Consider the following 14,890-nt stretch of genomic DNA (forward strand, 5'->3'; position numbering starts at 1 on the left):
TCCATCAATTTAAAAAATTATGTTTTCAAAAGCAACATTACCTGGAAATCCTATTTAAACTCAAAAGGTTTAAAAATAAAATGAAAGAACTTAAACAAAACATTTTTAAGACCATAAAAAAGTTTTGATCAAATCAAAAAAAGCAGAGTATGGAAGGAGCGTCATGTAAAAGTTTTGGGGGCTTGCTTCTATTTGTCCAATATTAAATTAATAAATAAATACAACATCACAGTTTTGTTCATTAATGCTTTTATTATTAATTGCAGAACAGATATTCGAAATACAAATTTATTGTGAAGAAACGCATGGATTCCCAATTATTAAACATTATATTAATTTGAAAAAAAAAACTTCAAAAAGAAGAATAACCTTAACCATGATAGTTGAATAATTTATGTTGCTGTATCCTCTATTAAATTCTAACGTTCAATTGTTTCCGGAAGGACAATATTACATCCAAGCAACCCACGACCACTCCATTTCTTTGGAATAAGAATCAAATCCAAAATTTGTTCATTCCGCTTAGCTTTAAGGGCAATACGTTGATTTTCCATATTATTCACCAAAGCCCCAATTTGAAAAAGATTATTTTCGAAATTCTTTGAATTTATAGAACCGAATTGTACAATAGCATCTCCAATCCGAAGGCCTGCATCTTCGGCAGGAGAACCTGGGCTGACTAAGTTAACATTTACAATTACATTCAATGGTTCTGCAACTTCCATGGATGGAGATTCTAAACTGATTGCAGCAGCCTTGCTGGAAATTCCTGCACTATTTTCTTCATCAGCAGCCTCCTTATGGACTTGATGAAGAAGTTTTTCAATTTCACTCATTAATTTTTTGTGATCGTTTTGTAGACACATAATTTGTTGTCTCGCCTGTCGCACCTGATAGACATCAATATCGTTACGAGGGTATCCTTCAGCATCTATGAGAGGACCCTTCATGCCAACATTATCATTTGAAGATAAGATAGCTCCATAGTCAGATATTGACTTTTCTACTTTATCTTTGTCAGCCATTAGACGAATTACTTCATCTTTTGCTGTAGTCTTAGGGACGACCATTTTTGGAACTTTATGTAACAAAAGAAACAAAAAGAAGAAATACCATAAGTGATTGGTAAACACTTTTGTATGACAAGTTTGCACGAAAATTTTAAAGAAAATAGAAATACATTTTATATTTTATTTTAGTGTTGAGAAATGTTCTATGTTATGTAGATATTATGAAAGTTATGCAAATTAAACGTTACAGCTTCAACTTTCAACTAAATTTAAAATAATTGTCTAGAAGTTTTAAAATCAAGTACCTACATAAATTGGTTTCAAAAAGCCTATTCTATTTAAATTCTCTGAAAATGATTACTCTAATTTTGTGTGATTAAAAACTTAACTTTTCTGACGTCGTGATTTATAATATTTGTAACAATATGACGTCATTACATCGTTCCTTAAGTCATTTTTAAAGTTTCAAATAGTTACGATTTGTAACAAAGACACTGTTAACAAATAAAAAAATGTACCTTAAAAATAAGTGTCTTCAAAAATTTAAATGCCATTTCATTTCTCAAAACATTTTTAGTTTCCAATTATTTAGAGCTTATTAATAAATATATATTTTACGTTTAATTTTGTTTAAAATGATAACCCATTTTCGAGATTTCGAATTTTAAATCCAAAAAACAACAGTGAAATTTTTGATCATCAAATATTATTAAGACAGTTAAGAGCTTTTGCAGGAAAAAATAATTGAAATCGATTCATTAGTCCTTTAAAAAACTTAAAAACAAATTAATAGTACTATGGGGGTACCGTTCTCTGGAGCAATACAAAAATGTTTTTTAATTGAAAGCCGGTGAGTTAAGAAACAAAATTTTAGAAAAAATCTAAGTCTGAATTTTCGATCTATGACAAAAAAAATACATGAGCACCACTGTTATTTTTGCTCTTAAAAAAACACCTAACTCGAATCTGCTGAAAACTTTAACTTTTAAGTTTGAACTCAATCGATCCAATGATTTATGCTGTAGGGATGAGGACAGACAGACAGACGGACCGAACTGGGGGACCCATTTTTTCGACTTCTCTACCATCGTAATGTCATGTTTGATTTAAGTCTTGAGTTCCAATTTTTCTACGAGTGCAATACTTGCCATAAAGTTCCTATAAGTCTAAAAATAAAAACTGTGAAATATTTCTAAATAAAGAATTTTTGCGTAGAAAACGGAAAGTTGAGCATTCAAATTTTTCAAGCAAGTTAAGAGCAGTTTCAATTAAAGACACAAGAAATTCAAATTTAAAATTCAGTATTTAAATTATAAATCTATGTGAGTGGTTTATTATTATTCTAACATTTGTCATTAATGTCAATTTTTCATTCACCAAGCTCGTTGTATTTAGACAACGTAGTGACAACATTAATGACACTTGCAACATTATTTTTGACATAACAATAGTTAAAAAAAGAACAGACCAATGTGGATCATTATAATTCGTTACTATTTGACACTTCAACAACAGAGTTTAGGAACACGGTGATAACGTTATTCTATTACTTCCATTATTACTTCTTCCATGGTTTTGATCTTCAATACAAAATAAATCAATTTATTTTACCCTATGAAATGCAAACACCGGCAAAATTTCTGTTTCAACAGATCTAGAACAAAATAATAAATTGACTAATTTTACCCATAAAAAACCTGCAAGAAACAGTAAGTGCATTTAGTTTCTGTTTTTAAATAATGGTCTGTCAAAATACTTTGATTTTTCACGGCAAGTTTCTAGTAGCAACAGAATTTATTTTATTGATTTATTAAATCTTAGTTAATTTTTTCTTTATAAATATAAAAACTGAATTTAAAATGTTTCTTAATTGATATACTATAATTAAATGTTCATAGTCGTCATTAGAAGAGAAAACTACAACAATTCTTGGTTTTTCACTGATTGTCATCCCTGCTTTCATATTCAATTCTGTTCAATAATAAAGCAGACATTTTATGTACAGTAAGAGAAGAAAACATTTAAAAATTCACTCAAAAAACACTCCATATGGTTTTGTTTCATTCACTACACTCCATTTGACTATTTCCTTTTTAGAATCCTATTAATGGAATGCCAAATGTCAAATACAACCAATTCAATGATAAGAACAAAATTCCATAGCATTCCTCATTGAATTAAGACCAACACAATGTAAAACGAATTTTGAAATTACTTAAAATGCTTATCTTTTCGAAATTTATTTTACTTACAATTGAATTTCACTTTTTATTTATTTTCTTTTATTGTTTTTTATAAATTTTAAGACAAAGTATGCAAGTGGCGACACGAAAAGAAAAACAAATACTAAACTGAAACTTTACTCTACTCTTCACGCACGACACATCTCAAAGAAAAACAAGCATAGCACTTGTTTCTTCTATCTGTCTCTTTCTGCACTACAAATACAAAAAGAAATGTTTTGAAGCATAAGGTATTACCAGGATGAAATTATAAGGACAGAAAATGCAACGAATTGCAATTTTGTATCATCTATTTAATTAATATGAAGCAAAAAACTATACGAGGTTTTCCAATATACTTAATATATGTTTAGGCTCAACTTTCCTTTAGTGCAGCACGAATTTCGACACGCGTTTTTTTTTTATTTGATAGATATGTGCAAATAATTAATAACTATAGCAATTTTAGAGCAAGGAAACATTTATTTCTATTTTAAATTAATTTTCAAAGTTCATTTTTGTTACATACAAAACACGCAAAAATGGTTGATTTTGACATTTGTTCCCTGTTTTTTGTTCAGTATTGCCATACATGCTTTTTTTGTTGGGGATTTCTTTGATTTTAGTGCTCAAATGCAAAAAGTACATTGCATATGATATATGTAGGTACCCAAACTCGCATCCACCCCAAATCCTATAGTCATCCCAAGCAGGGGTTGCATACCACTTACATACCTAGCTGTTATTACGCCGTGCTATCAATTCAAAGCCACTTGTTTTAGTCTCAAAAAATTAAACACAAAAAGTGGGGTTAAGTCCGAAAAAGAAAGTACTTTGTTTCCTCGCCTTAATATTTAAAACATGTTCTATTGAGTGCTCTACCTAACTGTAAAACAAAAGTCAGAAGGAAATTCGTATATTTGCGACTTTATGTCCTCGATAATTTTACCAATTCTATGTTAATATCTTAAATCGACTGAGAACCACTTTCACAAAGATCTTATATTTCACGTGGCTCCAAAGAAAAAAGTGTTACATCACAAGATCTCGATGGAAACTTTGCGTTTTTAAAGCATGCATCGTTTAATTTTATGGCTTAGTTTTTACTTCCAAATTTCAAAAAAATGTGTAAATAGAGGGCTATTCAAAATGAAACCTTTTAATTAAAACCTTTATAGGTATAAACTTGGTAAATGCATATTTGAAGGCGAGCATATTCATCTTGTGAAAGCCACATATTTCGGTTCTGTAGTGTATTTCAATTTACTTTTCTTGTAATATGTATGATGAACATATCAGTCTTCATATCTGCTTTGAAATTTAAAACCAACAATCTTTTTCTACGCAGAATTGTTAGAAACATTTGGTTCTCATGTATGTTTTTTTAGCTTGAATGGTGTTTGAAAATCTCTTTGTTAAATTTAAATGTGTGTCAGACTCACAATTTATGCAAATTTCACTGTTAACTTTAAGTTTTAGTATGGGTACATATAGCTTACACGTTTACACGATAATGCATTCCCTTGACAAATAATTATCAGGAATGATTGTACTTTCAATAAGCACTTTTATAAATTTAGCGGTCATAATTGTCTTTATTATTTCATACCAAAAAAAACTAATAAAAATAATTTTTTAAAATTTAAGAAGACTTTGATTTTATCCCATCTACAACAGGTTTATGGACCTTTCTTTTATCGATCCATTTTTTATAATCATTATGAATTATTTTTGGTCTGTTCATGAGGGCTCTTTTTTTTGCAAATGTATCACGTTCTTTTAACCAATTTCGTCCATATTCCCAACCAATAAGTAAATTCATTTGAGGAGGACAAGGCTACATATATTTATCATAAATTAAAAGAAAAAAACAATAAATTTAAAATATCTTACATCTCTTGCGAACGATGAAATAAATTTGTTTGCTTTTGTTATAATGGTTGGATTTATGTTATCTCGGGGAGCATGACAATAAGATTTCGACCATTCTGCTCTTTTTAAAATTGTCATTTAAAAAAATGTGTTTTTGGCGACGACGCGACTTGACCTTTGATTTTAAAATTTTAAATTGTTGTTAGTGATTTTTTTGGAAGAAAATAAAATGATTGCTAAAATGTTTGTTAGTAATAATATTTGAGCAAAGTTATTATAGTCATACTTAACGACATTGCCCTAAAATCTCATGACGAAACAGCATTTCAGGAATTTATATCTGAGAGGAAAACCTATCCGACTTGCAGTTAAGATATTCAGCCCTATCATGAATTCCATCGTAATCAGAAAATTTTACGAATCCCGAAAAATTGTATCATGAAATCCGTTCGTAGTGGAAAATCTCATACAATTTTGCATTACGAACGGATTTCATGATACAGCTTTTCGGGATTCGTAAAAATATCCGATTACGATGGAATTCATGATAGGGCTGATTGACAAAGGCCTTAAAAGGAATAAAATAATTAATTTACGATTTTTTCTGAACTTAAACATAAAAATAAGAAATATGTACTTTCAAAAGTATCCCAAGGGGTATATTTTTAAATGTTTAGTTTATTGATATTTATAGTTTCTTGATAAACTCTCGGGCAATGCCAATATTACAAATTTTAACAGTAAGATTGGGCTCTATATTATTCCCTCCCAAAAACTAATAGGCGAAGAAAAACACACTTATTATAAGTTAACAAATATCACATTATATGATTTATTCTAAATATGTTGGCTACATTTAAATAAGTCTGTAGATTGGAAAGTATGATTAAAGCGGACTTTTCCATGCCGAACTCCAGCTTAAAAGGATCTGTAGAAAAGGATTCGTGTTTCGAATTCTCATCTGTTCGAAAATTTAGAGAAAAATTCTTTGACGTTAGGAAAAAAGGACTAAAGTCAGAAACTGGTCATACAGGCTCAAAAAACTTAAGACGTTAATAGATGAAAACAAATATGAATTTTTCCGTTTTATTGTTTAAAGACTAAATTAATATGATATTTAGCAGTTTTTCTAGATTCAAGTTGGTAGTATGAAACGAAAGAGACAAAAAAAATAGACGTCACGCCAAATCACGTTCAGATGAATATTTTATCAACAGTAAACTACTAAAAGGGTAAGCCCTTTACAAAAACCGAAATATCGCCAAACCCGTTCGAAATGTTAGTTGCACGAGTCTACCATAGCGAACTGATTTGGTTGTAAATCTTTGCTTCAATTTGGGATTAGGATTAAATTTGTAAAAAAGGTCAGTATTTTAGTTAAGGTGGTAGTGGTTCTTAAAGAAAAATTTAATCCATGAATTGAATTATTTTTGATCATTTTGAAACCAATTGGATTTTCTTAAATAGGACTTTTGATGTATTTGAGCATCAGTGACTTGAATTATTACACCTGGCCCTCTACTATCCATCTCGATTCTACTTTGATTCAATCCAAGAGATAATTCCAACATAATGGACCTGAGTAAGAAAAAGTTTGTGCATATATAAAAATATTTCTTAATGAAAAGTATGTACTTTTGATTTATGTAGTTTTATAAACAAATATCGTCTTTCTAAGGACGGATTTATGTTCTTACTTAACACCATATCATCCGACATGACTATTAGCAGAAGACAAAATGCTGATCCGATTACCATTAAGTTATTATCAGCATTGAAGTTTTTTGACAACAGGTGGTAGATGGAACTCAATCAACATCTTACTTACACTTTGACAAAAAAAAAAACTTCGCTCGCAAACACATTTGATGTAGTGATTATTTTCGATTTTGTCTTGTTTTGATTTCTACTTTTGAGTTACGTAGTTCCTCGCTTATTCGAAAGTTCATAGAATATAGTTGGAACTACTAGAACTATTCGATTCTCGTTGGTTCGAAAGTAGTCAAATAGATACACAGTACCAATTTTTTGAATACGAGCAATTTCATTGTAGAATCGAGTTAGATAGTAGGGCCCTTGTAGAACCTTGTCTTTGAAACACAAAACTTGAGTTTTACTGAGCCACATTTTGTTTGATATTAACTAATGGAAAATATTGAAACTCATTGGGTATCTGACTAATTTGGCGTTAAGGGGAGTAAAGAGACTGACTCCTTGTCAAAAGTTCGTCCCACTGATAGGACTCAAACTCTACTGTTAAATAAAGAAAAACGTGATTTAGAACAAAATCAAGAGATGAGGAAAAAATAATTCAAATCTAAAACTTTGAATTATAACCGACAAAATTTCACATGCTGCATAAGTTTAAGCAGAAATGATCTAGGAATAGTAACAGGCCTTTAAACCAGCCATTGTACAATGAATAAGAACCTACAATTAATTAGTTTAGGTTTCGTAACATTCATTAGGAAAAACATGATGACATGTTAGGTAAATGTGAAGTACTCATGCACCAGACGAGGAAAGACTTGTTACACTTCAATGTAAAAGAAACAAAGACTTTCATTCTAGGGCGTTAAATTAACTGACCAAGTTTCTTAAAAAGATAAACTTAATAGTCAGCACTTTGAAATTAAAAGCCTTATCCAGTTATAGAAGAATGCACACATACTAGGCCTTTAGTGTACTTACTTCAAACTTAGTTTATTTATTTATTAAATGGCCTTTTGAGAAAGAAAACCACTTTGAAGCTTGTGAACTGTTACCGTTCCTAGGGTGGGCTAATTCGAAAGACAGATTAAATTCGGTATCTTCTTTTCAAATTGCCCCGATTTGATCAATTATAAATAACGAACCAAGTCCTAAAATATACTTCCAAGAATTCAATAAAAAATAATTCAAAACAAGAATTTAAAGAAATAATAATGCGCTTTGAAAGTAAAACACTAACTGTTGTTCTTGGTTATGCACACCAAAAACACTACTTTTTTGTTTATCAACAAAAAGTCCATCGTATCCATTTGATTACTTGTTAATCGAAGTCATTTAAAGAATTGTTGTTTGTGACTTCTTTTCATTTGATAGAAAAAAAATACGTGAATATCCTTTTGTTTAGATAAAAAATCAATTTGTTTTTATTTTAACTTAGTTAGCTTCCTTAACAACTGTTGTCTTCTCAGACACGTACAGACCATCCAAGAACTTACGGATATCCTTGTTTTTCACAGTTGTAGATTGTTGGATCAAAGCTGCTGAACCAGAAACAGCTTCGATGTCGTTACCTTCAACAATGAGCTCGTCTTTTTGCGCGGTCGAGTTAACGACAGTCACACCGGGTGCCATCGCAACGCGACGAATGTACTTCTCACCCAAGAAGTTACGAATCTCAATAACTGTGTTGTTTTCAGATGTAACGCAGTTAATGGGGAAATGGGCATATACGGCACGCATTTTGTATTGGAATCCCTTAGTGACACCTGGAAAAGAGCAGACAACGAGATTAGAATGGCTTTTCTTTTTCCTTTGATTATTAATTAAACTTACCCTTAATCATGTTTTCAATGTGACTGCATACAGTGCGGACGGCGGCCAGTTCCTTCTTGGCTCCAAACCATTTTTCGACCTTGAGGGTACGTTTGTTGATCATGTACATGTCAAGAGCCAAGTGCTTGAAGCTGCGCTTCAAAACACCACGGGGTCCTGTGATGGTGACCACACGAGCCTTCACAGAGGCTTTAATGTATGAGGGGATTTTCACGCATTGGTTTGAGTTGATTGTCCTCATTTTGACACTGCAAAAGTAGAGAGAAAACTCTGATATTAATTATACTGATAGGAGGGGAAGAATGTTTTGTTTTGTTAGTTATAAATTTTAATCCTGCTATATAGATAAATATATCCAAAATAGTTATTCGAACCGTTAAATTCATTATTTTATGGGGGTTTCATTTATTTTTTTAGTAATTCTTTAACGCTTAGTAAACACGAATAACTAGTGAAACTGTCAAACATTTAGCCACCATTTAACGACACATCCTAAATTCAATCTTCAGAAATTCATACAGTTTTCACTTTATTGAACATTAATATACCGAAGAATAACATTTTATATTTTGGATATTTTACCAATATTAGGATGTTTAAAAATTAAAATTTCATACAAAAAATTCGATGAACTTACACGCTTCGGACCGACCGGAAAAGAGGATTTTTTAGAAAAGGAAATTTTTGACGTCTGTCATAAACAGCGTTGCCTTATAAAAAAATTAAAAAGATGGCCGTCGTGTAAGTGTTTCGAAAATCAATTGATGGGATTATTTTATTTAGGGCGGATTCACATCGTTTGAATCTTAAGCTGTTAACACAGTTATGAATGTGGGAAAATTGACATTTTTGTTGTATCAAACTATAAGCTTGATACAAACTAAAATTTTATTTTATAATACTGTAATAAATGTTATATTTCCTTTGTTTGAATAACAAGCAATTAACCAGCTCTCAATAATAAAACTGACTGAAAAAATATGTGTTAGTTCAAAAATATTTTTTTATTTTATGATAACATTTTCCACAATAATTCTTAAAATTTTGCATAAAATAATCCTGTTCCTTCTGCTATGTTTTAAATTATTTAAACTTTCCAATAAATCTATGAGATAAAATTTAAAATCTCTACAAAAGGCATAGTCAAATATATTGTATAGAATCCCATAAATCTTGTTTGAAACAAAAGTCCTCTGTTGTAGCAAGCACGATTGACAAATTTGGGTTGGATGTATAAAAGAATATGGTTACATATTTTTAAAACAACCAAAACAAAGTTTAACTGTAGTCCCATGCTTTGAGCTAGTCTGAGTTACAACAATAATGAATAGCAGCTAAAGTTGTTTTCAATCAACAGTTTTGCCGTTTTAGCGACTTTGTCGCTATACGTAGTGGAATTTTCAAAAATTCTAGCTTCTTTTGCAAAAGATCGTTCTATCATTAATCTTGCCAAAAAATAAGGGTTTCAGGACGACAAAATAGAAATACATTTAAATTAATGGACAAATATTAATTTCGTAAAATGACAAGAACTTCAAAATAACGTTAAGTTATGGGGAGAAGTTTCACGCTATAAAAACGCAGCTGGGGTCAATAGTTATAAAGAATTATTACAACTTGCTAAAACAGTAATGTCACTTCCACATTCAAATGTCGAAATAGAACGCATTTTTAGCATGATGAATTGAATATGTTTTTGTGATATTTGTACTGAAAATTTTTTCTAGGGACTTTTTCCAAAATTTAAGTATATCTAGCGGATTTTTAAGGTGCATCTAGCAACTTTTTTTTGGCTTACAATATTATTAGACCTGTCAGAGTTTAGAAAAACAATATCCTAACAAATGTTCTCCAGGTTGTGCGAACTTACAGTTTTCTGTGACAATTTTTCCATAAATGTCATTGCAAAATCTATTCATTCATCGTCTGACAATGAAATTGTAAAATCTTGGAATATCTTCCAACTGTGTGCATAGACAATTTGTCTTCAATGGTACGAGTATATTTGGCTATTTGGCTACTACCAGCTCTTCGACAAATAAAATGCAAATTTCTATCGTAAAATGAATGTAATTGTTTTGTTATTTAACAAAAACTGATGTTATCAAAAAGAAAATTAAAACCACGTGCGGAAAGTTCATATTGACATCTATTAAAGGCATAATGCCATATTAACATATTTTTTGAAAAAAAGTTGTATCTTCAGATATATCTGTCACTTTTTGTATATTAAACCTACAGTACTATAGAGTTACAATAAAGTACTATTCACATGAGCACGACCAACGAATGAACGAATATTCGTCGATTTTGACGTTTCTTTCACATGAGAGTTTTTAATTCGCGCGAATGAAGCCACAGACGAACATCATTCACCACCGAAACCAAAACAAGAATGATTTTTTAGGTTAAGTACGCGCGATTATTTTATTCGTTGCTGGTGTGGATAATGTGGAACGCGAATAAAGTTTGACAGCTCGTATCAACTATAATTTTTTTCGCGACGAATAAATTTGTTTTCTTAAATCTATTAATATATTATAATGAAAAGTAAAAATATGTATCATAAATCAAATGGAAACTATATTGCTATAGTTTTGTTAAGAATTTGTGTGGAAATATGTCTTCAAACGTATATAAACTCGCATTTTTTATTTCATTCGTCGTTCGTTGGTCGCGCTCATGTGAATACTACTTAAAGACTTAACTACATTCAACTTCAAAAAGTGTAAGCTTGAACAAATCTTTTGTCTTTTACCAGCACGCTGGAAATTTCTATCTCTATACAACAAAAGTGAATAGTTAAAACGATCTTAGGTTTTACTTTTTCACTCTTTTAAAACACAAATTCATGTTAAAAAAGTTGAAACAATTGAGTGACAGATGTCGCCCAGATCTAACATTTTTGTTGATCACTCCTTTTTTGCAAGGTAATGACATATAATTTGAAAGCACTAAACACAATATTGGTACTCATTTTCAGAGATAGGCGCGCTACCATATTTGTGATTTTTTCAATTTTTCACTTTTTGAATAAAGTTAAAGAATTAAAATTAATACACATGAAATTTTAAAGATCATTTTAAATATAATTCGATCTTGCATAAAAAGTATAGAGAAAACTCTAATTGCAATTTAATCTTAGTCTATAACTTATATTGAGCGTACTGAGGATAAAAGTAGAAAAAATTGGTTCAGATAAAAGTTGAAATTGAATGGGACGTTAAATACTTCCCTTCTTATTTTCACCATCGAATAAAATTGATGGTCATAAGCACTCCATACACAGTTCAACTTGTCTTTCAATTTAATATCAATTTCATCAAATCAACTCGTGTGTGGGCTTGAATTTGATTTTTTTGAAGGTTGACGATAGAGTTGGAAGAAAATCAAAAGATTTTGAATTTGTTCAAGTTGATGTGAATGTTTCCAACTTAGTTGAGGTGTGTGTAGGCAAGTCATTTGATTTACTGTCAAACCAAACGCATTCCATCTCTTTCTTAGCAAGAAATTAAATGAGATAAAAAAACAGAGACGTGAATAATCTCAATAGAATTATCTCTGTGGTCATGTCTGATGTCTCGTCTCTCTGGTTTCGGTGTGGTTTTGTATTTGTATTTTAACGAGAAAAAAATGATGTTTTGACAGTTGAAGCAGAAGTCTTTCAACAACGTTTATGTAGTGTGTGGCGAAGCATCAATTTAGTTGACAACTAAATTGAAAATAAAATTGAATTGTGTATGGAGTGCAATAGGACGGAAGGCTTTTATCTGGATCCCATAGAAGATAACGAAGGGTGGATAACAAAAATTGTTTTTCATCGTGTCACTCTACAGGAAACTTTGTATATAAAACTCCATGATAAAACTTAAAATTATATATGTACAAAGCTGCGACTAAATAATAATCCACCTAAGTGGACTAAACGTGCTCACTTGCAGTAATTTGAGCTAAGGTGTCTAGTGGCTGCTAATGCCTGCCACTACCAGGCTACTTCATACAAAATATAAAAGAAATTTACAGGGTGAACTAATTCGTTTTCTGTATATAAAATCTCTAGCATTCTCCTGATTTTATTCAGAGGAACTATAGAGGTGACATCGGGGCAGCTATCACAAAATTAATTTTCGTGAAGTTGTAATTTCACCATAAATCACTAGCGCCACCAGAACACCTGTCAGAGTTACTACAGATTTTATATACAACACCTTGTGCTTCTTTGAACATCTTCGACAAGCTTTTTTGCTGAACAGTGTGTACTTTGCACTAGCTTTCCTCACTCTACCAACGCATCTCAATATAATCAAAAATATGTCCTTCACAATTTCCCTTTCCCGAAAACAACAGTTTGAGAGCAATAGTACTTTGCAAAAAAAACAACAAACTTCACTTTTTTGTTAGCTCAATTCTTCACAAGCAAATTTTAACAAACTTTACTTTGTTTTTATTGGAAATAGAAATAGAGGAAATTAGTTTTAAAATATTTTGAAAAATACTCGCAACACTCTTTTAAAATCTTGTCAATTAAAAATCAAAATGGATTCGACTGAAGCACCCGAAACTGTTAACAGAGATGAACTCATTATGCAGCAGCAGCGGCAAATTGAAAAAGAGGTTAATCTTCGTTTCACACAAAAGTCTATTATTTCAAGTTGTTTAATTTTAATCTTATAAATTATTTAAAAAAAAAAAAGATCTCAGAAAGCATTCCGCTGGTGAGTGATTTGCAGATTCTGTCCACCCTGAATCGGGAATACAACGGCGACGCTGTTTATACATCCAAAATAGAAGATCTCAGTGAGAAGTACAAATTTATGCGTCGCACCCGGCCCGACGGTAATTGCTTTTTTCGTGCATTCGCCTACGCCTATTTGGAGTACTTACTTACCAACAAAGAAGATTATCTAGCATTTAAAGATCTCGCCCAAAAGTCCAAAGACAAATTGGTGCAATTGGGATTCCCTAGTTTCACATTAGAAGATTTTCACGAAACTGTAAGTGTTTTTGCAAGTTATTTGTCCCATTTAACATCTCTATGATTCAAATGCTTACTTTGTATTTTTGTTTATAGTTTATGGAAGTCATTAAACGTGTAGATCCAATTGATACTACAAAAGATGTCAACATTAAAGACGAACTACACACAGTGTTCAATGAGCAAGGATACTCAGACTATGTCGTTGTATATTTGCGTTTAATTACCTCAGGCAAGTTGCAAGAAGACGCCGACTTTTATCAGAATTTCATCGAGGGAAATTTCACAATCGAAGAATTCCGTCATCAGGAGGTCGAGCCAATGTACAAAGAATCTGACCATATACACATTATTGCATTATGCACTGCCTTGAATGTTGGTGTACGGGTCGAATATATGGACCGTGGCGAAGGTGGGAAAGTTAAGGCTCACGACTTTCCCGAAGGAACTGATCCCAAAGTGTTCTTGTTGTATAGACCGGGGCATTATGATATTTTATACTCAAGCAATTGAATAATTATTAAAAACAAAACGATTAAATCAAAAAAAATACTTCAGAACTATTTTCTTCTTTCTGTTCAGTTGATTTTATAAACTATTTATTTATTTTTTTTAAAGAGGTTGGGATGCGACCCACATTAGTAGCTTTCCACTGGTTCTCAATAAAACTTTTCAAGTGAGATTTGTAACGAGCTATTTTTATTATATAGAGGAATTATAGGGTAAGTAATCTGTCTTAAGTCAAATTGATACATTTTGATAGGAATTTATTTTATCTAAGAAAAAACACTCTTTGAATGTTAAAAAAAAAAACATTAACAATAATATTTCTATAGTGTGAGTTAGCTTTAAAGTACTTCCTTTATTGTTTTCAAGATACTGGAGTCTAAAATCAATTTTTAACAGATTTAAGAATTATTTGTTAAAACAAAGTTCCTATTTGAACAATATCATTTGTAAGATAATGTTGTAAGGTAGATAATGTTGTTGATTCAAACAAATTTACTTTTCATTATATACACTGCCACTCATCTGAATAGGTTCACAAATATTTTCACCTCACTGTTGGCCTCTCTTTATATGTATTGCAATGTTACATCTTTTTTATATGTGCTTGTTTTGGAGGAAAAAAAAATTGTCCTAAAACTTACCGTTATTCTCCCACGATAGTTAGACTAAATGTATTCATAAGAAAAAGCACTTTTTTGCTCATCTGAATAGGTTCAACAGAAAAAATTGTAGTTCGCGTTGAGTTGCGTGTTAATTAA

General features: G+C 31.0%; 4 protein-coding genes across 4 annotated transcripts in view; 1 reads left to right on the top strand and 3 right to left on the bottom strand.

Annotated features, from left to right (window-relative positions):
- The window catches only part of LOC129949196 (protein aubergine), a 29,498-nt gene extending 26,101 nt beyond the window's left edge, over positions 1-3,397 (bottom strand). The window contains exon 1 of the mRNA XM_056060486.1: positions 3,263-3,397. The gene's annotated coding sequence lies outside the window, so the exon portion shown is untranslated. The remainder of the gene's footprint in view (positions 1-3,262) is intronic.
- LOC129949197 (26S proteasome non-ATPase regulatory subunit 9) lies at positions 233-3,401 on the bottom strand. Its single transcript, XM_056060487.1, has 2 exons — positions 3,263-3,401; positions 233-1,078 (listed from the first exon to the last, which is right to left on the bottom strand). The coding sequence occupies exon 2, from the start codon at positions 1,068-1,070 to the stop codon at positions 420-422; it is 651 nt and encodes a 216-aa protein (XP_055916462.1). The 5' UTR covers positions 1,071-1,078; positions 3,263-3,401; the 3' UTR covers positions 233-419.
- Positions 3,402-8,206: 4,805 nt separating this feature from the next.
- LOC129952123 (60S ribosomal protein L9) lies at positions 8,207-9,417 on the bottom strand. The gene is made up of 3 exons (XM_056064567.1): positions 9,285-9,417; positions 8,648-8,895; positions 8,207-8,580 (listed from the first exon to the last, which is right to left on the bottom strand). The coding sequence occupies exons 2-3, from the start codon at positions 8,886-8,888 to the stop codon at positions 8,249-8,251; spliced, it is 573 nt and encodes a 190-aa protein (XP_055920542.1). The 5' UTR covers positions 8,889-8,895; positions 9,285-9,417; the 3' UTR covers positions 8,207-8,248.
- A 3,598-nt stretch (positions 9,418-13,015) lies between these two features.
- On the top strand, positions 13,016-14,182 carry LOC129950048 (ubiquitin thioesterase otubain-like). The gene is made up of 3 exons (XM_056061826.1): positions 13,016-13,261; positions 13,342-13,641; positions 13,719-14,182. The coding sequence occupies exons 1-3, from the start codon at positions 13,184-13,186 to the stop codon at positions 14,133-14,135; spliced, it is 795 nt and encodes a 264-aa protein (XP_055917801.1). The 5' UTR covers positions 13,016-13,183; the 3' UTR covers positions 14,136-14,182.
- Positions 14,183-14,890: the final 708 nt, after the last annotated feature.

Source organism: Eupeodes corollae, chromosome 3 (genome assembly GCF_945859685.1).
Source record: "Eupeodes corollae chromosome 3, idEupCoro1.1, whole genome shotgun sequence".
Lineage (NCBI taxonomy): Eukaryota > Metazoa > Arthropoda > Insecta > Diptera > Syrphidae > Eupeodes > Eupeodes corollae.

Coding starts and splice junctions, on each gene's coding strand:
- LOC129949197 (XM_056060487.1), bottom strand. CDS start 1,070: ATGGTCGTCCCTAAGACTACAGCAAAAGATGAAGTAATTCGTCTAATG.
- LOC129952123 (XM_056064567.1), bottom strand. CDS start 8,888: ATGAGGACAATCAACTCAAACCAATGCGTGAAAATCCCCTCATACATT. Junction 8,581..8,647: donor CATTGAAAACATGATTAAGG/GTAAGTTTAATT, acceptor GCTCTTTTCCAG/GTGTCACTAAGGGATTCCAA.
- LOC129950048 (XM_056061826.1), top strand. CDS start 13,184: ATGGATTCGACTGAAGCACCCGAAACTGTTAACAGAGATGAACTCATT. Junction 13,262..13,341: donor AGCGGCAAATTGAAAAAGAG/GTTAATCTTCGT, acceptor AAAAAAAAAAAG/ATCTCAGAAAGCATTCCGCT. Junction 13,642..13,718: donor TAGAAGATTTTCACGAAACT/GTAAGTGTTTTT, acceptor TTTTGTTTATAG/TTTATGGAAGTCATTAAACG.